Source organism: Siniperca chuatsi, linkage group LG18 (assembly GCF_020085105.1).
Source record: "Siniperca chuatsi isolate FFG_IHB_CAS linkage group LG18, ASM2008510v1, whole genome shotgun sequence".
NCBI lineage: Eukaryota > Metazoa > Chordata > Actinopteri > Centrarchiformes > Sinipercidae > Siniperca > Siniperca chuatsi.
The window spans coordinates 4,370,931-4,396,200 of record NC_058059.1 but is presented as its reverse complement, the minus strand read 5'-3'; the positions used below and the strand labels follow the sequence as shown (position 1 = coordinate 4,396,200).

The 25,270-nt window shown below is 41.0% G+C and overlaps 2 protein-coding genes across 3 annotated transcripts; one reads left to right on the top strand and one right to left on the bottom strand.

Annotated features, from left to right (window-relative positions):
* On the bottom strand, nucleotides 1-10,117 carry LOC122865699 (3-hydroxy-3-methylglutaryl-coenzyme A reductase-like). Its single transcript, XM_044174496.1, has 20 exons — nucleotides 9,970-10,117; nucleotides 9,307-9,510; nucleotides 9,081-9,192; nucleotides 8,461-8,548; nucleotides 7,851-7,935; nucleotides 7,619-7,724; nucleotides 7,404-7,510; nucleotides 7,166-7,285; nucleotides 6,839-6,972; nucleotides 6,447-6,733; nucleotides 6,165-6,319; nucleotides 5,857-6,051; nucleotides 3,993-4,151; nucleotides 3,748-3,905; nucleotides 3,534-3,639; nucleotides 3,209-3,379; nucleotides 2,855-2,995; nucleotides 2,003-2,161; nucleotides 1,252-1,406; nucleotides 1-1,163 (listed from the first exon to the last, which is right to left on the bottom strand). Exons 2-20 carry the CDS (start codon nucleotides 9,466-9,468, stop codon nucleotides 1,109-1,111), a joined length of 2,655 nt encoding a protein of 884 aa, XP_044030431.1. The 5' UTR covers nucleotides 9,469-9,510; nucleotides 9,970-10,117; the 3' UTR covers nucleotides 1-1,108.
* Nucleotides 10,118-13,431: 3,314 nt separating this feature from the next.
* LOC122865696 (beta-1,3-galactosyl-O-glycosyl-glycoprotein beta-1,6-N-acetylglucosaminyltransferase 4-like) lies at nucleotides 13,432-19,718 on the top strand. 2 transcript variants are annotated; one of them, XM_044174493.1, is made up of 3 exons: nucleotides 13,476-13,638; nucleotides 13,761-13,823; nucleotides 15,129-19,718. In XM_044174493.1, the coding sequence occupies exon 3, from the start codon at nucleotides 15,130-15,132 to the stop codon at nucleotides 16,414-16,416; it is 1,287 nt and encodes a 428-aa protein (XP_044030428.1). In that variant the 5' UTR covers nucleotides 13,476-13,638; nucleotides 13,761-13,823; nucleotide 15,129; the 3' UTR covers nucleotides 16,417-19,718. The 2 variants fall into 2 exon arrangements, with proteins under 2 accessions (XP_044030427.1, XP_044030428.1); XM_044174492.1 differs by lacking the exon at nucleotides 13,761-13,823 and having other exon boundaries at nucleotides 13,432-13,638.
* Nucleotides 19,719-25,270: the final 5,552 nt, after the last annotated feature.

The window sequence follows — 25,270 nt, the reverse complement described above, 5'->3', positions numbered from 1 at the left end:
TAAGAGGGAACGTAGTGTTATTTATTTTTTAAATAAAACAAACAATCTTGAAATTAATTATTCTATCTAGAGCATGCTATATCTCAACCTCTCCATGACATACTGTATGTAAGGCCACTTCTGAGCTTCACAGCTTTCCAAGGACTACAAGAACCTGCAGTATCTGTGGTCAGTGATACCTTAAACCCATTCTTTTTCCTCCCCTCATGCCAATAAATCCTCCAACCGTTCCGCACATACCATAGCATACCGTAAAAGTTTATTAAACGAGTTAATATGGCTTTGATTTTCCGGTTTTCCTATTAGCCTTAATACAAAGAAGCAACCTGCCTGTGACAAAAACCTCTGCTGGCAGGTGCTTTTTCCTTCCTGGAACCAGCAGCCAGTCATTCTACAGTATACAGTAGCACCTTCATTCAGGAAGGTTTGCCCAAGTGATATCCTACAACATTGATTTAGTACAACATACATTCAAAGTTGGCATTTTAAACTTGAGCAAATGTCACCTACAGCAGTAACAGCGCTGTCCCAAGCAAGCTTTTGGCAAGTGCAAAGATGAGCTTCTCAGAGAAAGACAGATGTTACACCTGTCTGAAGATCTCACGTCATGCAGTTTAGATGGAACCATACAAGCATTAATGTGGAAGTTGTCTTTCCATTGTATGACAGGGAAAGCTATTTGCTTTTGGCCTTACGACTCTTAAGAGGTACAGGATACTTGTTCAACACTGTGCAGCATGGTGGATTTTACCAATCCAAACCTCATCAATAAGTCAGTCTTAAAGATGATTGCCAACAACAACGACATCTTTCCAAAACACTACTGCAATGTTCAGTTGCAGACAAATGGCACAAATAAGTAACTGCAACATAACATTTCAACCCAAAATGTCATAATGCAATCAGTCAGGCGACACAAAACAAGCACACGTTGGCTGTGGTCTTCAGCCTGTGTTGGCTCTGGTTATTAGCCTATTAGTCTGGATGTCCACAACCCACAGATCTCCCTTCAGAACCACATCATCAGGAGACAATTCAGTCCTCTCAGTTTTCTTCTTTTAGCTGGAGAGCTCACCCAGTCTGGCTGACTGACCATCAACATTTGATGTCACGCGGCTGTCTCCGACTTTGACGAAGGTGTTTCTGACAGGTTTGTTTTAGATCTAAGAGCGAGAAACAGAACAAAGTCAGCAATCACGGGGAAAACTACAACGCTTACAAACCACAAACAACATGAGTAAAATATCTAACCTGTTGTGGGCCATGTGGCTCTTGACGAGGTGTCCAGCAGCTAGAGCAGCCATCAGGGAGAGCTCTCCTGCCAGCACGGTGGCACAAACCACACGGGCCAGCTGACGAGCATTCTCGCCCGGCTGGTTGGAACTGGCACCTTGGACACCAAGCATCTAAAGGCATAGATGGAAACAGCTATTTTGTAATACTTTTACATAAGCAAAACATCAGAGGACAGGGTTACCAACCAGACGAGACAGATCCTTTGCCTGTATAATATATTTGTTTGCCTTTCACATTATAATGGTTTGATTTAAGTTTAATTATTAAGTTCAATCAGCCCACTGGAATGATGCCTTACGTTCTCATGGAAAGCACATCTCATTACTCTATTCAAGTCCAGCAAGTTTATGTTTCTTTATCAGCCGTCAAAAAAAGCTCTTCTGGGTCATGCCCCTCCTCTGCCTCTCTACTTGCAGTGTCTCACTGCCACGCGACTGCAAATCACAGTGGTTGAAACTTCAGTCAAGGATTATTATTTACGTATGCATACTTTTTTTTCTTTGCCTTTGACTTTTTTGTCAGTTAAATTAATCCTTTATTTTTAGGCATTCCTCTGATGTACTTGCAATTAATTTATAAAATGAAGGACTTTAACACAAGAACGCAAAAACAGCTTGCTTACTCAGTTTCGCTATTTTTTGTGAACTAAAACTACCATGCAATGAACTTTTTTAGAGTTTAGAGACTTAAAACTGAAAAATATTACCTGCAGACAGGCCTGCTGTGGCGGCAGGTTAGTGCCTCCTCCCACAGTGCCCACCTCGATGGAGGGCATAGTGCAGCTGATGTACAGGTCCTCCCCTTCTGGACCAGCAGGCTCCATCTGAGTGATACAGTTGGAGCTCCCCACTGTCTGAGCTGGGTCCTGAAACAATACAGCAATGTCAGTCAGTAAGTGTGGTGATGCACCAATAAATGTTTTGGGCTACGCTGATGACCAACAAAGTGTCATAATGATGCAAATGTTTCTGGGATGTCATTTACAGATTCTGTCCAGGTTTAATGTTCTGTTAACCTGTTTTTTTTTTTACACCATATTATCTATTGCTGTTATCAACTGTGTCACATTTGCATTGACTTACCATACTACCTAAACACAATGAATCAGTCTGACTGGTGAGTTGCAGGATCATTGATTCCTATTCAGCCCTTAATACATATGGGCTGATATACAGACTTGTTAGGTTACTTGTGTTAAAATGTATTCCATAATATGTTTATTTTAATATTCAGAAATTCCATTTCAGGCTCTCATACTGACGCATTTCTGCTTCTCACACTTTGAAAAATACAACGTTTTTCCTTCCTTGAATCTTTCTAATGTCTCTTGACAAAATACAGTGTTTTGTGTAACAGCACGCAATCATCATATAGTCATTATATATCCCAAGTATTGTGTTAGTACCCAAAGTTACTAATGCGTTACACCAGGAATATGTGTTGTTTCACCATTTAAACATAGTTATTTTTATCCTCATTCTGAATCATCTGGAATTTATGCAAAATTGTATGTAAAATGCAGTAATTGAAGGCTTAAACATGTTGATCGATTCATTACCTGTCCACAGGCGATGTAGATGGCTGCTACAATGTTGGCAGCATGAGCATTAAAGCCCCCGATACTGCCAGCCATGGCCGAGCCCACCAAGTTCTTGTTGATGTTCAGCTCCACCAGAGCAGCTGTACTGCTTTTCAACACCTACAGATACATTAATGGATTGTTTTAGTAAGAAATGTCTGATTATACAAACGGAAATAACCAGCAGCAATTAAGAAAAACTGTAAAAAATTAAATAAGTAAATAAACTCAGATTTGATCCCTGACTGATACATTACTGCCTTACTGAGTAGGCTAATTCAACTGTTACAACTTAAAATACAAACAGAAGAGTTTGGTGTTAGTTGTCTTTACCTCCCTGACCACATCAGCAGGGATGGTGGCCTCACACACAGCAGACTTTCCCCTGCCCATGATCCAGTTTATGGCAGCAGACTTCTTGTCAGTGCAATAGTTGCCACTGACCGACAGCACCTCCATATCTGGATACTGCTGCTGGAGTCTGTAAAGAGCCTTCTCGGTCCCCTGGGAAAACGCAGCACACACAGACACTTTTCAATATTTACATTACTGGAGGTACAAGAAGACGTTGTACAGATAACAGAGTAAGACAGGAGTAGAGACAGGAACAAAAGTTGCATTCAAATTGCATTGACTGCTACACAAGATTTGGTCGTACCTTGGAAAGCATGTTCATGCCCATGGCGTCTCCTGTCTGAGACTGGAAACGAATGTACAAGTTCCTCCCAGCTAAGCCCACCAACAGCTTCTCCAGGCGCGCAAACCTACCAAGAGCAAATATTCATTTTTGATCTGTAGGTCCATTTTACACATGTGACCAACGTAAATACCATCAATCATTCTATTAGTGTTTTCTGTCACAGTGTACTGACCTGCTGGTCTGGTCGAAAGCCTCTTTGATCATGCTGAATCCGGCCGAGGTCTCGAGCCAGCCTTTGACCTCTGCTGCCCGGCACGCTGAGGGCAGCCTCACCACAGGACCCCTGGTCATACTGTCAGCTAGGATACTGCTGCGGCAACCCCTGCTCAGCTGGACAGGAAAGACAACAGAGTCAGCACACCACATTCACACACACACACAGTCAACAACAGCTAGAGCCAGATACCCCTCACTTACAGAAAGTGCCCTGCATCCTCTGTTAGTGCTGGCTACCAGACAGCCCTCTGTGGTTGCCATGGGAATGTAAAACTGCTTCTCATCCAACAGAAGAGGACCAGCCACTCCTACTGGCACTGGTATGTAGCCAATGACATTTTCACAGCATGTGTCCATCACCTACAGGGCAAGAACACAAAGTAATACAGACTATACTAGAATTAAGAGGTTGTATGCCTCCACCAGCCAGTCAAGTTGCAGTTTACATCCATGTCTGTCCAGACTCATAATATACGTAGTGAATACTTAGAAGGAATTGAATAAAAAGTGTATTTTTTTGGCTAAATGGAGGTTATCACTATATTAATGATACATATGTATGTTTCCAGTGAATATACATTGTTGAACTGATTAATGAAGGATTATCATAGATGTATTGGCTAAACACGTACACATGTACTTGATTACTATGTAAAGATGGATTCTTATATAGTATAGCAACACAGGATGTGGTGCTTTTGTTTTCTCCTGGCATTTTTAGATGCAAGGCCTCTCTATGAGCTGTAGGTGAAACTCACTCACTCACTCACAAGATGGCACTAGTGATGCGTCAGGGGGGTCAGGGTTTTTTTTTTTTTTTTAATACCTGCACCCACCCCACCCGTTATGAGAGCCAATGCGCACCGCCCAACCCACAAAAATATGCATTAATCGACCACCCAAACCCAACTCGCAAAGCGCCAACTTTATGCGTTATAGTAGCACCATTGTCAGGACTGAGCACCGTAGCGCTCAAAGTTGCTGATCCTGCTGCTGGTAGCAGCTAGGGAGCTGTCCAGAGCGCTCTCTTTCTCCCCCAGCCAACAGTAGTGGGAAGATCTAGGCTAAACAGACAAATTGTTCCAAACTATGTTCTTTATTGTTGAACTGCAGCAAAACAAGTAACCCTTCATTAAAGACATGAACTCTGTCTATTTCTCTCTCTCTCACACACACACACACACACACACACACGATGCATCCTTCACATCTTAAGAGTGAATGTAAAATAAATTAGTAGCCTATATGTGTAGATCTATACTGTCTTTTTTAACCTAGTGTTTGGCTGCACTGTGTAGAAAAAGAATGGAGTCCACAGTTCCAGTTCTATTTCGACGCACTTCAAGCACACGACCAGCTGAGCTGAAAGCGGGCGGACTGGATGTGCTTGTTGCTGGAATGTACAGCACCACTCTAACCAGCATGGAGACTGTATGTGTAACAGTGATCCCTCCAAAAGGGAGGTGTGTGTGTGTGTGTGTGTGTGTGTGTGTGTGTGTGTGTGTGTGTGTGTGTGTGTGTGTGTGTTTTAGAGAGAGAGAGAGTGACAGAGAGAGGGGAAGAGAAGGTGGAAGGTGGTTATTAATAACTTACTCAGAGCGCTGCTTTGTCACTTTTTGACCCACCCGCCCGAGCCCGTGATATTTTCTAGTAAGCTTACCCGAATCCACCTGAACCATGGGTCAACCCTTAAATTATGGCTAAAAATCTATTTTGAGGTCACAGTGACCTTGACCTTTGACCACCAAATTCTAATCAGTTCATCCTTGAGTCCAAGTGGATGTTTGTACCAAATTATAAGAAATTCCCTCAAGGTATTCCCGAGATATCGCGTTCACGAGAATGGGACAGACGGACAACCCGAAAACATAATGCCTCTGGCCACGGCTATCGCCGGCGCGGAGGCATTATAAAGCTTGAACACAGAAACATTTTATTTGTTAAAAAATGTAAGACAATTAATGTGCTTGTAGATTAGACAACATAGACACCATCAAAGGTGAAAGGTATAATATTTAACAATAAATAGGACTGCACATTTAATAGATACGCATGTTGCCAATACCTTAGAATAGTCGTAGTCCTTATAAGGCAGACAAGCCAAGGCAGAGTGAACAGGCAGTTTGGGTGATAGCATTTCCCTCCTGATGGCCACGCCCCTCTCTGGAGTCTCGAGGACAGCTTCCAGTTTATAGTTCAGGATGTTACGCGAGGTTACCAGGTTCATCACCTCTTTATCGCTAAGAAAACGGGCACCCCTCTGGAAAGCAATAAGACAAACCAGTGATTTCCTAAACCTTCAGACAAATACAGAACTAAAGATATCTTCTGCTTTGTACCCACAGAAGATTTCCATCTGCTTTGGCAGCTTACCTGAGGATCTGAGAGGATGGCCACACATTCCTCCAGGGTCCGGGGCTCTGAATCACAGCTACTTTGAGGAAGACAAGGTGTCTGAGCAAGAGACTCCCCAAAACATGAAACACAGGGGCTGTTATCCACTGAGACTGCTGGAGGCTGAGTCGCCTCTGTTGTAGAGGAATCAGGAGAGAGACAAACACACGTTAGGCAACAAAGCAGTTACATCAGAGTTTTAGTTTTTTTATCAGTGAGTACAGACATTATAATGCTAGCAGGACCAATTATAAGTCTCACCCTTCTCTCTGAACGCCGTGTCAGCCCCAGGGGAAAGTTTAGAGTCTGAGACAACAAGCGTGGTAGGGTTGGTTGCTAAGGTACCGTTCATGGTTTTCTGGGGTTTCGGGGCTGGTAAGTCCCTCCTGCAGCAGTCCCCTACCACCCTGGGCTTCTGAGTTGGAGCAGAGCTGATAATGGGACTCTTAATAGACAGGGAAGACTCTGTCTCGGTTTGCTCAAAGAAGACGTACTTCACAGCCAGGAGCAGGGCAAGACCGAGAGTTATCACCTGTTCCAGGTCCATACTGGTAGGAGGTGAAGAGAGACAAAGTCATGCATCAGTGGGCTACTGCAGAAGTCAATAACAGGCAAATGTATTTATGGAAAGAGCAGTCTTCCATGTTTAATACCTGGTGAGCTTCAGAGGCAACATAGTATCATCAGATTCCAGTCTCTTAGCTATGGGACCCTCCGCCGTGCGATTCGGACCTGGATGCTCAGCTGCTAGTCGAGTGTGAGCATGAACCAAGGCCAGGCCCAGAGACTGAGGAGGGTATCATGAAATAGATATCCCAGTTAGAGTGTTTACATGCTTACATGTATAATTCTTATTTTTAAAAGGTCACCTTTAGACTGATGTTTTAAAACAGTGTACACAGTTGACTTATAAACTTAGTACCATGTTTTCAAATGTATTGTTGACATCTGTGGTAACCTAGCTGAATACGGTTTCTCACCATGATGATTTTAACCCTCTGGGTCACAGGATTGGGCTTGTTGTCCTCTTCTTCAGCCAGCACACGGGCAAAGTGGCTCAGTTGCCAGATTGGACGGCCCTCACGACTTTCCCTGGACAGCTATACACACACACAAACATTAATGAGCACACACAGAAATTCATCGTGAGATGCAAGGAACTCATTTCCACATCCTGTCAAGACTATAATTCTCCCAAATGTTCCATATCATCCTTACCTCCAGGACCAAGGAGACACACGCAGGGAAGAAGGTCATGAAGACAAAGTAATTGGCCAGGACAGACATACAGCCAAAACAACACATGATCTCTAATTGAGGCACCCCTGGAAAACAATAGAAAATAGTACTGATTTAATTTTCCACTCCACAATTCAATATACAAAACACTGCTGTCACCATTTTGGAGGAAAAGAAATATTAGTATTCCTTACCTGACATGGTACCAACCCCAATGACAAGACACTCAACCAGAGCATCCAGGGTAAAGGTGGGGCCCAGGATGGCCATGCCCTGGGAGATGTTCTCCCTCACTTCCTCCTATACACAAGACACAGGGCCATAACACTAGTCAGTTGACACTTCAACTGCATTCTTCATCAGAATCAACAGATCTTATTTCAGTTACAGTTCACACATACACAAAAACAAGGTGTGCAATATTACCTGAGAGTTTGAGCTGAGGGCAAATTTGGCCAATGCGCATGCTTTGGACAGGTCAATGAGCAGGAGAAAGAACGGCAGGGCTTCACTGCAGGAAAAAGAGACAAATGTCAATCAGGGAACTGCAGCCCTCGTCTACATTGCTGTTCCACAAGTGACACCGAAAATGTTATCAGTGTTGAATCATATTACTCGTGATTAAACTGAAAGGGCTACACAGCTCTGATTTTGGCATAATGTGCCTCATAATGTCTCTTTGATATTCATATTGATGGATATGCAGTAAGTTTTAAACCGGAATCTGTCATTCTTATCCGCAGCTGTAAACCATTACAATGGCCAGAGTGCACACAACTGTATATCACGTGACTGACCACCGACTCGAATGCAAGTCATTTTAACATTTTCTCACCGCCATACTACTTGTCTTTTTTTCATCTATTTTATACACACTATGGTAACTGAGGTAAGGTGACAGAACGGTCTAGCACTAGCAACCTCAACCATAAGCTGAAAGACCCCAACAGCTATTATAAACTGGGGAATCATTTGTATTTGCCAGTGATCTGTCTGCTGAACAATAAGTATGTGTTAGTGCATGTGGAACACTTACTTAAGACCTGTCAGCTCTTTCCCAAAGAAGTGGATGACCACTGTACTGAAAACAAAGCTGGAAAATACTGTGAATAACCCTGCAATACCTGTAGGAAGAGAAAACAACCAGAATGTTGACATGTTGTCATAGTAAAGCTGGGAGATATTCAGACAGAGTACAAATTAAAGGATGAACGTGAATAAGAGAGTCGAAAAACATATCAAATGCAGATGCTTCTGTGCACCAGGGCTCCCTGAATGGTTTGGTGATTATGAAAATGATGTGAATAAAATGCTGCAGCCTTTACCGTCACCAGATCTCAACCCAGATGCTATATGTCCCTTTAGTTGTGTCTGGCTATGTTTGTTTGCTGCTGTCTCTCTTGCAAAAGACACCTTGATCTCAATGAGATTACCTGATTAAATATAAATGAGGGAATATCTTGTGGAGATAGAGTTCCACAGACTTGACAAGGAGCACTGAAGCGGTTCTGGAGGCACGTGGTGGCCTGACTCCATACTAAGACACTTCATGTCGGTTTTGTCTTTAATTTGTCACCCATCTGTGTGAAGCAGTGACATTACAGTTCAATGCTGAACAAGCCACAACTTTGTTCTATAACATCCTATCATACTAACCCAGTATATATTTGGATCCCAGTTGTCGTAGATTCTTGAACTGGAAATAGATGTAAACGATGGCCATGCAGCGTGTGACTGTTAGGATGATTATGTCACTGCTGTGAATTTTCTGTAAGAAAACAGGCACAGATATGTCTTCCTGTTAACACTACTTGAGCAATTCCTTTTCCTTGCGTATATCTGGGATTAACTCCCACACCAGCCTCCTCGCAGGTAGACTCACCTCCTCGACTTTGGGGCATTCATTCCAGCTGCACATCTGGCTGCTGGCTGCCAGACTGTTCATAGACATGAGGCAGATGTTGAGAGCGAGGGTGCCCACTATTACCTCCCACGGGTGGGAGGCCACCAGCAGGCCATGGAGCCTGAACAGACGAGCCAACATGGTCTCAGGATGCCTTCCTGCTACCGAAGGTAACACCCTCACCTGTATTAAAAAAGGATGAGAACATCATTCCATCATTCCCACTCAACGAAACAAGGTGTGATCCAGTTAATTTGGAAGATTATGAGATAGAAGATGCTGCTACAAATTGTTTATCTGACAGCTGCTAAGACCACAATATAGCTTCTTCGCGATGGCTAACTACAATGAAAGATAAGCTTTTAGTTCAAACTCTCCACACTCACTCAGATGTTCTCTTTAACATTTAAAAAGGTGATATTTGCGTTTAAGACGATGGGTGGGAGTCATAGCTCATGGATGTATGTTGACAGTTTCCGTTGGTTAGCAGTAGTTACATCTTTAGAGGATGCCGTTAGCTTTAGCTACATTAGCTGTCACACCCGGACTAACTTACACAGCCTGCCACCAAGGTCATTTCGTCCCTCCCCGTTACAAGACTTTTATAGTTACTGTCTAATAAAACATATTAAATCCACATACTTCCAAATGTAAGCTTCACCGTGGTCAGAGAGGCATTTCCATAATGATATTACGCCTTCCACAAATCGCTTAGCTAGCTACTTCATCCTGATTCCACGAAATTAACATGGCGATGCGGAAATCCCGACGTCATGGAACGTCACTTAAAAATACGTCACGGGGCGTGGTGAAAGTTGAAGCAGAGGTGAAGGCTGTGAAAGTCACAGAGGATACTATATTTTTTAAAAACATTACATTATTTTTTAAGCTTTTATTTACTTTGATATATTTTTATTATATGTTTGTTCTTATAGATTAGATTAGATTAGCTTCAATTTTATTGTCATTACACATGTACAAGTACAAGGCAACGAAATGCAGTTTAGGTCTAACCACAAGTGCAATAAGCAAGTGCAAGACATCAGGTATGTGCATAAATGCAGGATAGAGCAGTATTATGAAAATATTTTACAAGTGGTACTATGGGCATTATATACAGATGGCATTACTATAAACAGAAGTATACTGATGGTTATGTACAATAATGAATTGGACTGGGCAGAACAGCAGTGCAATGAATATAAAGTAGTGAAGTTTATGGAAATAGTTAACAGTGCAGTAGATGAGTTATTGCAGTATTCAGTACAGAGTACTGGAGTGCAAATGATGCAGTATATGTATAAATAAATAGTCCGGTAGTGCAAATGAACATGTGGTACACATAGCAAAAACAATATCAATATATCAGCATTTAAGTTAAGGTATATGAGGGGACAGTGGAATCAACGGGGGGCAGAGTTCAGTAGGAAGACAGTTCTGGGAAAAAAGCTGTTTCTCAGTCTGCTGGGCCTTGTCCGGAGGCACCTGAGGCGCCTGCTGGAAGGCAGGGGAGAAACCAGTCTCTGGGTGGGGTGAGAGGAGTCCTTAAGAATGACACAGACAGCGTTTTCTCTGGATGTCCTCAATGGCTGGAAGTGGAGTCCCTGTGATATATCCAAGTGATGCACTGTATATATGCATTATTACACATTAAAGTTGGACATTAAAATGAAATTCAAATTAAAAAACTTACAGTTCAAGTTTTCTGTCATCCATCCATCCATTTTCTACCGCTTGGTCCCCGTTAGGGGGTCGCGGGTGACTGGAGCCTATCCCAGTGACTTCGGGCCTTAGGCAGGGCACACCCTGGACAGTGGCCAACTCGTCGCAGGGCGAACACAGACACAGACAAGGACAGACAACCATTCACTCACACATTCATTCAATAAGGGTCATACAGGTCAATTAACCTACACATGCATGTCTTTGGACGGTGGGAGGAAGCCGGAGAACCCGGAGAGAACCCACGGTAACACGGGGAGGACATGCAGACTCCACCCAGAGAGATTGTGTGATGTTGGTCCGGTCCGGGAATCGAACCCACGAACCCACGATCTCCTTATTGGGAGGCAGTGCACCCCAGTTTTCTGTCATATGCAAGTCATATCAAGTGATAATGAATCATAATAACCTGGAATCAAATAAAGAGCATTTGATTCTCTAGGTGTCATTCTGATGTTGGTAATTCACTTACTGTAACTGCAAATTTGTTGCAAAAATAAAAAATTTTCACCACTAAAGTATTACTATGATGGGTCCTGCATTGTTACGTGATCTTGTGGTCCTGTGTTGTAGAGTCTTGTCTGGTAAAAATCTAGTTTCAAGACCTTAATTATTGTGGTTTATATTGTGCTCACGTGGTCCATATTCCTACATTAATCAAATTACCACCATGTGGCCCCAGAAAAACTGGCTGTAATTGTTAGGAATTTGGAGATTCCTATCAAGTACTGGCTGTACTTGATAGGAATCCCCAAATTCACAACACACAGAGGGTGGGACATGGTGGGTGGTTGATTAATAGTCCAACTGCAAAGTATGTCTGGCCGTTACAGTCACGCGCTAAGTCAACTTACGAGTAAGTAAAAAGTGGACTGAGTAGGCAAAACATACAGTAAATGAAAGAGAACCCCATACCATCAGAGGCATTTAAGAGTGATTCGATGCTAGGCTACTGTAAATTGCTACCATGTTATTTATGGGTTAATACAGTATTCACAAGTAAATTCTCCATCCAGAGGTTTCACTTTCAACAACAGTCTTCCCACCTTTTCACTCTTTAAAAATAATTTCTGAGCAACAAAGTTTGTAACACAGTTATTCAAATGTTATTCTATTAATCCTGTCTGTGCAGTTCCATCCATATGAAAGTCCACTGTGTGGTTAATTTCCCCAAACACTTGGTTTTATTGGACGAGTTATTCAGCGAGATTAAATAGGCGCTCTTTTATCTCAGTGAATAGCCTTCCTGCAGGTATCACGTTGTTCTTGTTCATCTCAGCAAAACACACAAAACTGCATATTTGGATTTCTGCATAAAACACACTTGACACATGAATTGTTCATGATTTCATTCACCCTCAGTGGTTCGAAATACATTATTTGAGGTTAAATCTCATTCTTAAATGCTCTTACAGTAAAAACATGTGTAGCCTCATATGGTGTATTGCTGGAAGTGCTTATCAAACATGACCTTGGGAGTTTGAGGCAGCTTAAAATGTTTGGCGAGGACATAACACAGGACATGACTCAGTAACAGGAATATTTGTTTTCCTGTAAGACATGCTCAGTGGTAGCAGCTACTGTCAAGTTAATTTATTTTGTTGAAAACAGGAACTTGGGACAAGAAAAAACAACCTGAACCTGAACAACCTGAACAACCTGAACAACCTGGCTTAGGGTGCCACAAAATGCACATGATTCTTCTGATTTTAACAGGGTGTTTCAGTCACATGGACTGCCATTTTACATAGGAGAAATAAAGTTAGATAATGTTATTCCTTTTCTGTCTTGGACAAATGATTGCCTCTACTAAGAAGTTGTTTTTTAACTGCATTTCAAAGCAACATTATCCGTTTGAGCATTAATGTAACCCATCTTGTACATGTTTCTAGTGCAGGTTCCAATGGTTTGGAGTAGATTTTGTTAATGTCAGGAAACACAGCATATGGCTTGTCCTTATTTTGTGTTATTAAGTGTTTAGCTACTAGATAGGAACAAAATGTAAAGCTATACATCTCAATTTCTTTTCTGTGCCCAACTCCAAAAGGAATTTGCCAAATTAAGACCAAACATTGTGTTCCACCCTTCAGAGGTTTGTCTGAGGAGACACTGCAGTATTTGCAATGTCTGTTTCTTTTAAAACACACCTGAAAGCTAATTTTCTAAACTCATAATTGGAGGATAAGCTTTTGTTGACTGGATGCAGTGGTAACAATCCACTGTGACTTTGAGTTGACCTACAAACAGAACATGACTGAAGCATTGAAGGCATTGTGATTACTAGAAAACCTTGAGTTTGTCCTGAGTGCCAATGTTTTCTGTAACATTTCCAATTGTCTCTCTCTCTTGTATTGGTGAGTTCAGATGCCCTCAGCCACGAAGTTTTCCCTGAGCCCCTCCCTCCTTCCGGGTTGTCCTCCGAGCGCAGGGCTGACTGCTGCAGTCTACTTATTGACCCTCTTTATGCTTTGGATATCCATATGTGGCAAATTAATGGAGAACCGGTTCAAGTTGATATCAATTGATGTCACACCAGTCGTGCGTAAAAAGTGGAGATACATGTCCACTCTTCTTATTTCTCCTAAGTCGGTAAGTTGTTTTTCCAAGTTTTTGCTCTGCGACACGATTCTTTATTATATGGCTTTAATGTCTGAGCATCAAAGAATCAGTTTTATGTAATATGAATTTATCCTCGTTTTCACAACTTTAAGGGTGTGACTTGGTGAGACTGGTTGCAAGGCGTTCGGCAGAACGGTACCCGCGTATGGACCAAGGTGAATGTTAATAATTGTACAGTAGCCTGTGTATTATCCTCAGTAAGGCTTTAGATTACGGACCGCAATTACAGCGTAATTCTTCCCAGTTAATTTACAGCGTAGGCCTGATTATTTGCACGAACGGTGGGCCAGTACAGTACCGACACATACATGTAGGTACAAGAGAACAAAATGAGAATTTAGCGCAGACGGGGCAAAGTTTGAACTACTGAGCAATAAAGCGGGAAGTTTGGGGGAGGGATAATGACTTCTGTGGCATTTTAGAAATCTACTGTGATTAATTTCAAAATTACCATATTCTAGTTCTACTTACTGGAGGGAAACAGGCGGCAACAAAATTAGGATAGGCAAATAACACAGTTCCTAAATAACTAAGGGGTACATTTGTGTTTTTACACCGGAACAAACAGAAGTCCAAAGAAAAGAGTATTGTCAGGAACATACTGTAGACATATATCCTGTATGTGTGGTAAAATAGGCCTACTTCACGGGGTATAAAATACTTACAGGGGACTTCAGAAGTCTACAGTATGGTTTAAGTCTATATTTTATGTCCTGTCACTGTGTAACTGTCATGAACAGACTGCAGTCACTGAAAAACTTTACTGAGTCACTGCCCATTATCACCTTCAAAAAATGATACCAGGAGCTATGAGTCATTTCATAACTTTCAAACTGAGCACATCTTTTCTGAACTGAGCAGACCTGATGCCTAAACCGCAGACAAACCTCAGAAAAATCTCTATACAAAACATCCCTATAGCAACCCTTAACAAATGCTGCCATTCACTTCACCAGCATGCATCGATGGTGGACGCTGTCCACGGATGGTCATGCTCGTATTAGAATGTGGAGCTGGTAGTAAAAAATACTGGTCGCACTTTTTTTTCGCTTACACTAATGAGATGTAATAAGCCGTACTTTGTATCAAATTAGACCGAAACTAGAAATAAAATGTTCTTTATTAGAGAGTGAACAAACACAGTTATACCCTAATTAGACACCATACACCAAAATTATTGCTCAGTAGGTAAAACTTTACCCTGTAATGACAGAATAGGTACCGTTAGTTAAAAAATACCTACAGTATAAATAATTTTTAAGTTCCCACATTGTAACCCCTTATTACCTAACATTACATATTGGTCTCTCAAATAATTCACTGTAAACTGGTTAGAAATACGTTGCGGGCTGTAAGTCACACATCTGGTTTTCAGTTCTCGTGTCATTTTCAGTTATGTTCATGAAACCCCACAGTTAGTTTTGGTCTCTGTTTCCTCTCATCATGTTTTCTCACCACAGAATGAATATGAGATGTTCATTACTGAGACGAAGAAAGAAGTTCATTCCTCTGCTGAGTCTATGTGTCCTGCTATTGGTCAGTGTGGAATACAGCTACATCGGTGAATCACCTCCCCCAGCTGCTTTAGATGACATCCAGACATTTCACAAATACAATATTAACTGTTTGGCTATATATGACATGGAACCAGTGGAGGTGGGTAAATCTCTGATCATCAGAAGGAACCAAGTTGTGGAGGACAAGGATGAAAGTCTGGTTAACCTCACCTCAAACTGTCCATTATTCATCAAGTCCAGAGGTTATGATGACGTCAAAGTCTCAGAGGAGGAGAAAGACTTTCCTCTTGCTTATTCACTGGTTGTGCATAAATATGCATGGATGGTAGAGAGAATCATCAAGGTGCTGTACACACCCAGTAATATCTACTGTATCCACTATGATCAAAAGTCTTCAGCTGAGTTCATCTCAGCCATGGAGGGTTTAGCCCGCTGTTTGCCCAACGTCTTCATCGTTTCCAAGCGAGAGTCTGTCTTCTATGCAAGCATCAGTCGACTGAAAGCTGATCTCAACTGTCTGTCCGAACTTTTGAGGTCAGAAGTCAAGTGGAAGTATGTCATCAACCTCTGTGGCCAAGATTTTCCCCTCAGGTCCAACATCGAGCTGGTGTCAGAACTGAAGAAGTTGAATGGAAGTAATATGCTGGAGTCAAGCCGGCCCTCTGAGCATAAAAAGCAGAGGTTCACCTTTCACCACGAGCTGAAAGATGCCAACTTTGAATATCAAAAACTGCCCGTGAAAACGGAGCAGAAAAAGGCCCCACCACCACATGGTATCGAGATGTTCTCTGGCAGTGCCTACTTTGTCTTGTCACGGGACTTTGTTGAGCACATGAACTCCTCAGCTGTGGTGAAAGATTTTCTGGCCTGGTCAGAGGACACCTACTCCCCAGATGAACACTTCTGGGCCACACTTGTGCGACTGCCAGATGTACCAGGGGCGGTGTCCAGATCCCAGCATGACATCACTGACCTGATGAGTAAGACTAGGCTGGTGAAGTGGCAATACCTGGAGGAGAAGCTCTACCCACCTTGCACAGGGGAACATGTTCGCAGCGTTTGTATTTTTGGTGCAGCGGAAATGCATTGGTTACTGAACTCTAGTCACTGGTTTGCCAATAAGTTTGACCCCAAAGTGGACCCCATTCTCATTCAGTGCCTTGAGGAGAAGCTGGAGGAAAAACAAAAGTTATTCCCATCAATGGTTTCTCATACTCAGCATAAGGGTTAACCAAAAGCTGCAGTGTACTGTAGGGCAGCAATGATTAGTCAATTAATCAATTAGTCAATCAACAAAAAGTTAATCGATAATCTATTAATTGTTTAAGTAATTTTTAAAGCAAAAATGGCACACTTTTGATGGTTCCAGCTTCTCAAACCTGAGAATTTGTTGCTTTCGTTGTCTTAGTTTATAGGAAATTGATTCTCTTTGAATTTTGGACAAAACAAGACATTTGATGTCATCATCTTGGGCTTTAAACAATCGTGAAGGACAGTTTTCAGACAGTTTTCTGTTGTTTACTTGTTGTTGTTTTCTTTATAAACCAAAAGATTAATGGATAATTCTTTGCAGCCCTACTACAATATTTCCAGAAACACTTTTGATCAGAACTACTTTCTACAAAAGAAATAGCGATAAGAAAAACATATTTTATATTTGACAGGTAATTGAAGGTAATGACAACGGTTATATTTAAGATCTAACATGCCCCAACCTGCTTATCTATTTGAACTACTGGACGCAAAATGTCGCCTTCACTGAAAATTGATTCTAAGTATATGTGTGCTGGAGGTTTCCACATCAGACTTATGTAAGGCTCCAAACTAGCTGTGATGTCACACAAGACACGCTCATACACACATGTCAACGCAGAGTTAAGGTGAGCACAGAGAAACATTCCTCCTTCAGCAGATGAATGTGAAAACAACCTTCTAGTGTCAAACCCTGCACATACCTCATTCTGCACAGTGAAGCTCAAACATCCAAGTGAAGCAACGATAAGCAAAAACACATTTCTGAGGGGAGGGGGGCTTTAAAATTCACAACATCAGATCATAAAACAATGTAGGTAACATCCACTGAACACAGCAAAATATACAGCAGAAAACAGCCTCTCAATACATCTTTATAATTTCTGAATGTGAAGTATTTCTTTCGGATAGAAGGTTTGTCAGTATTGTAATCTTTATCATTTTCATTGATAACATAACTGCAGTATGAAACATTTAATTGTCCCCACGGATCTCCTATTTTCTCATCTGTTAGTCTGATGTCTTGGCGTGCACTGTAGGTTGACAAAAAGCGTACTGCATACATTTTCTGTATGAGCGAGTGCATTAGCATGCATGTCTGCAAGTGTGTCCGTGCACAAGATGTACATAGAAGGAAATGAAGGGTCTGAGATATAACATTAATCATTTATTTGTAGTTTCACTATATATGTGTAAGCATCTTTTTTTCCTTCCTGGGATTTCAGCGTATCATCGTGGTGACATGAGCACCATGTGAACTTTTTTTGCAAATGTCAACAATGGAGAAGTAATGTATATTAAATTACAAAGCTATTACAACGCCTAATAGAAAAACAGATACTTGACATTACAGATTAGCAGTTGAACAGGAAGTACCCTGGAAATACTCAACAATGGTGAGGGAGAAAGGAACAATACACTGAGAGTAGTTTTGTCATTATGAATTGTAAAGTACAATTCAAATTCTCTCTCTGCATTGTGAAATTGTTGGCATTGAGAACAGAATAATTGCTGTGCTTGTATATAGAAATGTGGTTGAATTTTCTTGTAAATTAAGGTCACAGTTTGACAGGAAAATGGCTGGTGGTAAGTGCTGTACAGTACATTCACTGCACGACATTTACATGGTTTATCATTCAGTGGTAGTCAACACTGTAGGTTAGAAAAAAAGTGCAAACATTTTTTGAGACATTGAGAGGTGCAAGAGAAGAACGCATGATTAAGAGGTTGAGAAACTGAGGATGTTGATGATTTAAGTACTAAACAAAACAGACGTCAAATGTAGCTGTTGAGTATATATGCAGTACATTCTCCTCAGGAATGATAGATAGTGCCAGTGTATCTCCCCTGATTACCATACATTAGGAGAAAATCTATCCAACCTGCAACTATTAGCTTACACACAGGGGTGTTTGTTAACACTTCCGTATCACAGAATGTCATTAACTCCAGTTTGTGTATGTGTGTGTGAGTGAGCTAGATGACCTGGCTTGAGAACACTACACCTGTGTACCAGTAGGAATGTCAGGTGTTTGTCTGTCTCTTGTTTTTCTGCGGCCGTTTTGCGCTACAGCCGAGCTGGAGAGCAACTCAGTTGACAGTCTGTGAATTGACATCATTCGGCAAACCCTCATACTTTAGTAAATCCAAAATTTAAAGCCACTATGTGTGGGAATTGAAAAGACTTTTAGACTTCTGTGCTACCCACTGGTCTTTTGAATGTGTCCAACCCCAGGGACACTGAGAACAAGGGGATAAAAGCAACACATGCTGCACCAATTTTCACAGGGATTGAGTCATTTTTTCTACAAACAAAAACTTGTGCTGTCAGAATGCTTTCTAAAATAAAAAAAAACTAAAATCACATATTTTGCAAAGACACACAGATTCTGCTGTGCTACTTTCTGGTGTAACCACGCCTTTAAAAAAATAACACCAAAATATGTTTTTTTTACTTTGATTTTTGCTTATTTAGTCATTAATATTTAGTGCTATAGAGAAACACTAAAGATTTGGAGCCAAGTTTTCACGGGCTTTCCGGTATATTCACGATAATCAGTTAAAAATTATTATTTGCAAATTTGACCCAGGTTGGTTTCAGAGTGATGTGAACAAATATCAAGTTGCAAAAATAATTTAAACAAGTGAAGAATCACCTCTTAATTATGTTGCCAGTGAGATGCATCACAGAGTAATCTGATTTGTAAACCAACAGCAGTGTCTGATGCTTGAAGAAAGCCAATATGTTCAGAGTGGCAGTTAGATGCAGGTCAAGGGGAGAGCTGTTTCAAAATTGTTAAGACTGCTGTCAGACTGACAGACAAAGTGACAGTATAACAGATATATAGTGTGTGCAGGGGACCTGACTATAACCTGACTTTCCAAAGCAAAACCTGGCTCAGCTGAAGGGATTCGGGCTTTGTGGAAAAAGCGGCATCCTTAGAGCAGAAGATTTGGGTAAACTCTACAGCTTAAACACTCTTGGTCCTTGTTCTGTTTGAAATGAAACTTTACTGTAGGTGGCTTGCCAGCATTTTGTGCAAAGCTTCCAAAATCATCAGCTTTCCTTTTCTTAAAACCCAGGTCTGTTTTTTTACAACACAGACTGAGCAACATATCAGTCAGACTTCTGTGTAAAAGACACATTTTCCAACTCACATAATACAACATTTCCACTGTTCAAAAGAGAAAAAAAACAAATAAATGTATACATTTAATTTAATTCATGTCAGGATAATACACAATTGACCTCTGGGTTATTAAACCTGCACTTCCTCTCTACTTTGTGTTGCTCTTTACTTCAACATCAGTTGTTTTTAGAAAGCAATCAAATTTCTATTCTACCCAAGTGTTCATATTCATTTCTGCACGGTTATTAGGATTTTTTTTTCTCATTCTTCTCTGCTTATGGTGAGTAATGAGGCCTTGACACAGTTGCAATAAAAGCAATTTAAACATATACTATATGTCTGCTAAAAAGTATGACGTCTGGTAAGCTGTTTGTCAGTCAAGAGATGAACTCTGAAGACTCAAGCTACTGTGGTTCTTGCACAAACGATTGGTGGAGTAGAGAAAGACGAGTCATGCCAAAACCCATAAATAGGTCTTGGTGGCCCCTCACTAACCACATGTCTCAGTGTCAAGTTTCTATCTGAGTTGCATCGCTCTGCTCTGAGCACAAGAGTAATGCTAACATTCATTGAGAAGAACACACAGACACAGACAGCACATATAATACGACTGATAAAAGCTGTTGAGTTTGACTTCTGTGTCTCGAGCTACTGTACAGTGTCCTCTGATTGTCTTTCCAGAGTAATATAAATATAAATAATAATAATCATATTTGATATTCATGACTAAGATCAGGGGGGAAAAAAACACACTTAGCTATTATATGTTAAGAGTTTAACACTCAAAAACTCAGCTTCATCAGGACTGTGTGGCGGTGGTTTTAACACATTTGATTGAAAGCAGCCCGTCAACTGTCATCGCATTTTGATTCCAACACTACTAAATCCTGATTGGTGCTTGGAAGTACATGCCATCACCTGTTTCTTAACTTCAAATCGGTGAGAAAAGCTCAGACAAAACAAAATATACAGAAATCTCTCATGTGACCGAACCATAGCTGTTGTAAATTTGGCAGAGAATTTTCTGATCATGTAGGACCCCATCGCTCATAATAAGAAGCTGATTGAGAAAATGTGTGTTTGGGGGGCCTTTGAGAACTATTGCAGGAAGTACAGTGGTAGGAAAGCAGATTTTGCTTCACTATATTATTTTGATGTGATTCGAAAATGTATTATGAGACTAGTTTAAGCCTTTGTCAAATGTTTTGCAGAACTTGTTGAGGTTTTGAACCTGACTGTCTAAGTCTGCTGTTTGCTATAAAGACAGACCACATCAGAGGTGCCACAGTCTTTAAAATCCTGTGTAGAAATGAACAAACATAATAGTCCAAAATAAGGTGAGAAATGTTTGATCATGCAATCTCCAGCTACAGTTGCACAGTCAAGGCCACCACCTCAGAGTCATATAATGTGGGATCTCTGCAGCTGAGTAACACAATGAAAAGGCACAGGTGTTGAACAATATTGCACTCAGTGCTTCACGTTTAGCCTGAAGTTTACACAGTCCTACTCCAAAGGCACAGCAGCGCATATTTTCCCAGATTTGTGACAAAGAGAGCGATATGAAAGTGTCACTGGTTCTAGCAGAGAAGGATTTGAACATGATTTTAAAACTGTCATTTTAGTTGAACAATGTGTGTCTTCATGAGGTCCGGATTTCACTTCAACACGTTCATTAAGAGGTTAATGTATTGATATTAAGGGGATATGTGGTCAAGTCTTCCCCATATGCCTTACCTCATCACTGAAGGCAAGGTAGCTTTATTTACATAGCACATTTCAAACACAGGCAAATTCATAGTGCTTTATACATTAGAATGACATTTAACAACGATAAACAATAAAAATAAGGAAAAAATCTATTAAGATAGACTTAAATGAGATTTAAAAAAATAGATTAAAATGAAATTAAATACATGAATGACATAAAATACAAATAGAATAGGTTGGAAATGCAGTTAGAGATTGGAAAGCTGCTAGAGGCAGGCCGGAAACAAGAAAAGGGGAAGAGAGATAAAGGCCCACAATCACAAAAAGCAGATGTTGCTGTTTTAGCTTGTTTAGCTGTACTGTGTTATGTTGTGTTTTGGGCTATTGGGCATTGTGACTTCCTGGAGTTTCTGCTCCCCTTCAAAACCGTTGGTTTTTTTTTTTTTTTTTTGGCATCATGACTCTTTTGACTGAATGAAAAAAAACTTGTTTTTCTTTAGTACAGATCTTGGCCCTCATGATTGCCTGTTCAAATCAGGAGCTCCTTCTTGTTGCCACATTGGACTGACACAGACAGTACGTGAGGTGAGACCTGCTCAGTGTCTGTACAGTGGCAGTCCACTTGATGGCGCTGTGGCAGTGTGTTAGTGGGAGGCTTAGCGCATTCTTTTGAAACACTGCTTTCTCTTTTGTCTTATTTCAGACAAAAAGTGTCACATTCCCTGGTTACAGGTTCCCAGGATGTACAAGCTTGACTATGTTGACTCGTTATGAAGGAAAGTGGTGAAAGATGAAAAGAAAGTGATGTTATAGCAGAATAGTTTGATTTAGAACATAGAAAGACTTTTAAAAATGAAACTGGAATAGATTCTACCACTGACATGGATCATATCTATACATATAGCATTAACACTTGTTTTTTTTTAAAATCATGTTATGCTCATTTACAAATAGTCTATAATATTGTTTTATGTGTAATCTGAAATATAAGATATATTTCGTCTATTATCTGCATTTCCTATGGAACTATGAATCTACAATTCATAAATTCAAAAGATAGTTTTCAAAATAATGTAACAAACAAATATAAGCCAATTGTTTGATATCCCATCACACTCTGTGTACATGACAAATCACTTTTTATTTGGTTGATATGATGTTTTGATGCCACGTACTAGTATCCGTATGTAAGTCAACGTGTGTACGTGTGTGTATGTGTGTAGGCATGTGTGTATGTGCACGTGTATGCACATGTGTAGGCATGTGTATATAAACTGGATATGAATGGATGCATGTGAATTACTATTTAAATGCTTACCTACTTTTTTTGATTTCATGGACAGTGTAGCTTAAACAAATTAAAACAAGAAATGAGATAAGGGTAGGTATAATAAGATTAGGTATAGTACAGTCATTGCTCTGATCTGTTTTTGACATTTACCCATTATTTTGTAGATGTTTAAGCTAATTTAAAAACCGAAATAAAGATCAATTCAAATTTCCATATGCAATAAATGATGCAACTCATTGTTCAGGATCATCAAAGCCTGTATTGTAGAACATTTATGTCCCATCACTGAAGTGAAGCCAGTTATTCTATTTTTGCTTGCACAGCGATGACTTAATGTGTCCAAAAGGTGCCCACCTGGGTGCATAAACAGTCACTCTGACAGCCTGGCTATGCATGGCTTACTTCTCCTCCATTCATTTTATAGTGTGCATGTATCACTTTACGGCATCCATCTATCTAGTAAACCTTGAAAAGGCTGTTGAGGCTCCGGATAAATCTGAGGGTGACACTCTGACAGTCCCTGATCTGCCTGCCCATGTTGCCTGAAATCTCTCTCGGTGATCGTAACTTTGCTCTCTCGTGCATTCTGACATATTCCTTGCTGAAGCAGAGGTCTGTGTTTGTTTGTGTGTGTGTGTGTGTGTGTGTGTGCCATCAGATAAACCACCTCAGCTCTAATGTCACCTGTCAAGGAACCGCTGACAGAGAAATATACAAAAATATTGCAGCATGATACAGCTCAAAATAAGTGTTGTGTGAGAATGAGTTGTGATCTACTCTAAGTGAGTGCGTGCGTGTTGCAATTGAGCCTGGCATATAGACATGTTTGTGTGTGTAAAGGAGTATGTGAGTGTAATTAATGATGTGTTCCTCCTCTTCATAGGGTAATAGGATTTCCCCACCCCAGGCGGTAAAGAGAGTGGGAGGGGGAGAAAACAGCTCTGCACGCATGTATGTGTGTTTGAGTTAGTGAATGGGAGCCCCATGTAGTGATGCCAATAGAGGGCCTGTGTGTGTACTTGTGTGTGTGTGTGTATGTGTGTGTGTGTTAGGGGGGAGGGGGAACAAGCGAGTGATTTATAACAGCTACTCCAGGTCTCTCCTCTCTCCCACAGCAGCACCACAAACACATCCATTACAAAAGTACTGATGTTAATGGGGTTGTTGTGTGTGTGTGTGTGTGTGTGTGTGTGTGTGTGTGTGTGTGTGTGCATGATACAGAGGCTGCACAAGTGTGAATGTGCACCTTTATGTGTGTGTGAGAGTGATAACCAGATGCTACTGGGTGAAAGGAAGGTGAAGGTTACTGAGGGTGTTTCATGGAGGTTTACTGGTGCTCAAGTCCAAGCGCAAGTTTCCGTGCATGTGTGTGTGTGTGTGTGTGTGTGTGTGTGTGTGTCGCTCTGCTGGAGAAACCCAGTTGAGGAGATGGAGTAATAAAAACTAGAGATGAGGAAAATACTCTAGAGAGTAAACAGAGGGAGCAAAGAAGAAATAAATAAAGAGGATGTAGAGCTCCTTGGTAATGGACTGGTTGGTGCTGAGAACCACATCCGCCTCAGTGTGTGTGCGTGTGTGTGTGTGAATATATATATATATACACACACACACACACATAATGTCTGCCTGTCTTCTCTCACATTACCCTTTACATTAAACCCAGTCAGGGGGAAAATTACTGCAGACCTGGGCCACCGTCTGCCCACCTGGCCCCACAGCGAGAGGAGGGGATGTAGAGCCAGAGGAGGGGATAAAGAGGAGGATAAGGGGATGAGGAGGTGGAGGGGCAGAGGGACCCGGTGAGGATCAGGGCTGCCCAAAGGCACTGGTCTGAAATCAGTTTCATGCAAGGAAGGAATTTCTGGTCTGAGGTCTATGCCTGCAGGCCTCAGAAAAAGCCCTGACAAAGAAAGAAGAGTTTGTTTGTTTTTTGCTGATGCTACATTTTAGATGGGTACAGTAGCACATACAGATTTAGAATTTAACTTAAAGCTGCTATAATCAATACTTTTATATTAACATTGTATGAAATGAAATGTGTGTAATGTGAAAGTGGTGACTCCTAGTGACAAACCCAGAGGGAATTATCACCCCACTCTGCATTTCCCCTCATCTCTAGTGTTTTAGCTCTTTTAGCTCATTGTTTTGGTTTCTGGACCGCAACGTTACTGTTTTGGATCATTCGCATTGTTCTCATCAATCTCTTCAAGCAGCAGGCAGCTGGGGTTCTCATTTTTTTTGGCAAAAAAGCTATGATAAACCCTCTGTGCTAGTGCCCAGCATCAAACGGCAGACAGACAAAGTTAGCGGCTAGCTGGTGAACATAGTGGAGAATTTAACAGCTAAAGAGCCAGATATTTACCTGAGGGTTGGTGGGGAGCAAACCAGAACTAAAAGCGGAGTGAATATTGGACTTGCATTCGCCAACACTCCAAATGAATGTTGCTCTGTGTCTGCTGGAAGTGTAAATTGACAGCTGTTTGCTAGCATGAAGCCAAACCAACTTTATAAGCTGATAATATGTTGTTGACGTGGTGTTTTCAGCTTGTTGCGCTGCCAAAGTAGAATGGTAGTATGGCAACCCAAAAGTTGTCCCTAAATATATAAATGATTGGTCAACAATTAATCTATAAAGCCATAATAAGTGATTTAATAAATATTAATAAAGCCAGAACTTGGTTACAACTCATAAACTCTTTGAT

Bases quoted from the DNA above. Each gene is read 5' to 3' on its own strand.
- LOC122865699 (XM_044174496.1), bottom strand. From the start codon at position 9,468: ATGTTGGCTCGTCTGTTCAGGCTCCATGGCCTGCTGGTGGCCTCCCAC. The intron at 7,511-7,618 runs GTAAGGAATACT...ATTGTTTTCCAG, and splicing joins TGGGGTTGGTACCATGTCAG to GGGTGCCTCAATTAGAGATC. The intron at 3,640-3,747 runs GTCAGTACACTG...TGCTCTTGGTAG, and splicing joins GCTTTCGACCAGACCAGCAG to GTTTGCGCGCCTGGAGAAGC.
- LOC122865696 (XM_044174492.1), top strand. From the start codon at position 13,574: ATGTCACACCAGTCGTGCGTAAAAAGTGGAGATACATGTCCACTCTTC. The intron at 13,639-15,128 runs GTAAGTTGTTTT...TTCTCACCACAG, and splicing joins TTCTTATTTCTCCTAAGTCG to AATGAATATGAGATGTTCAT.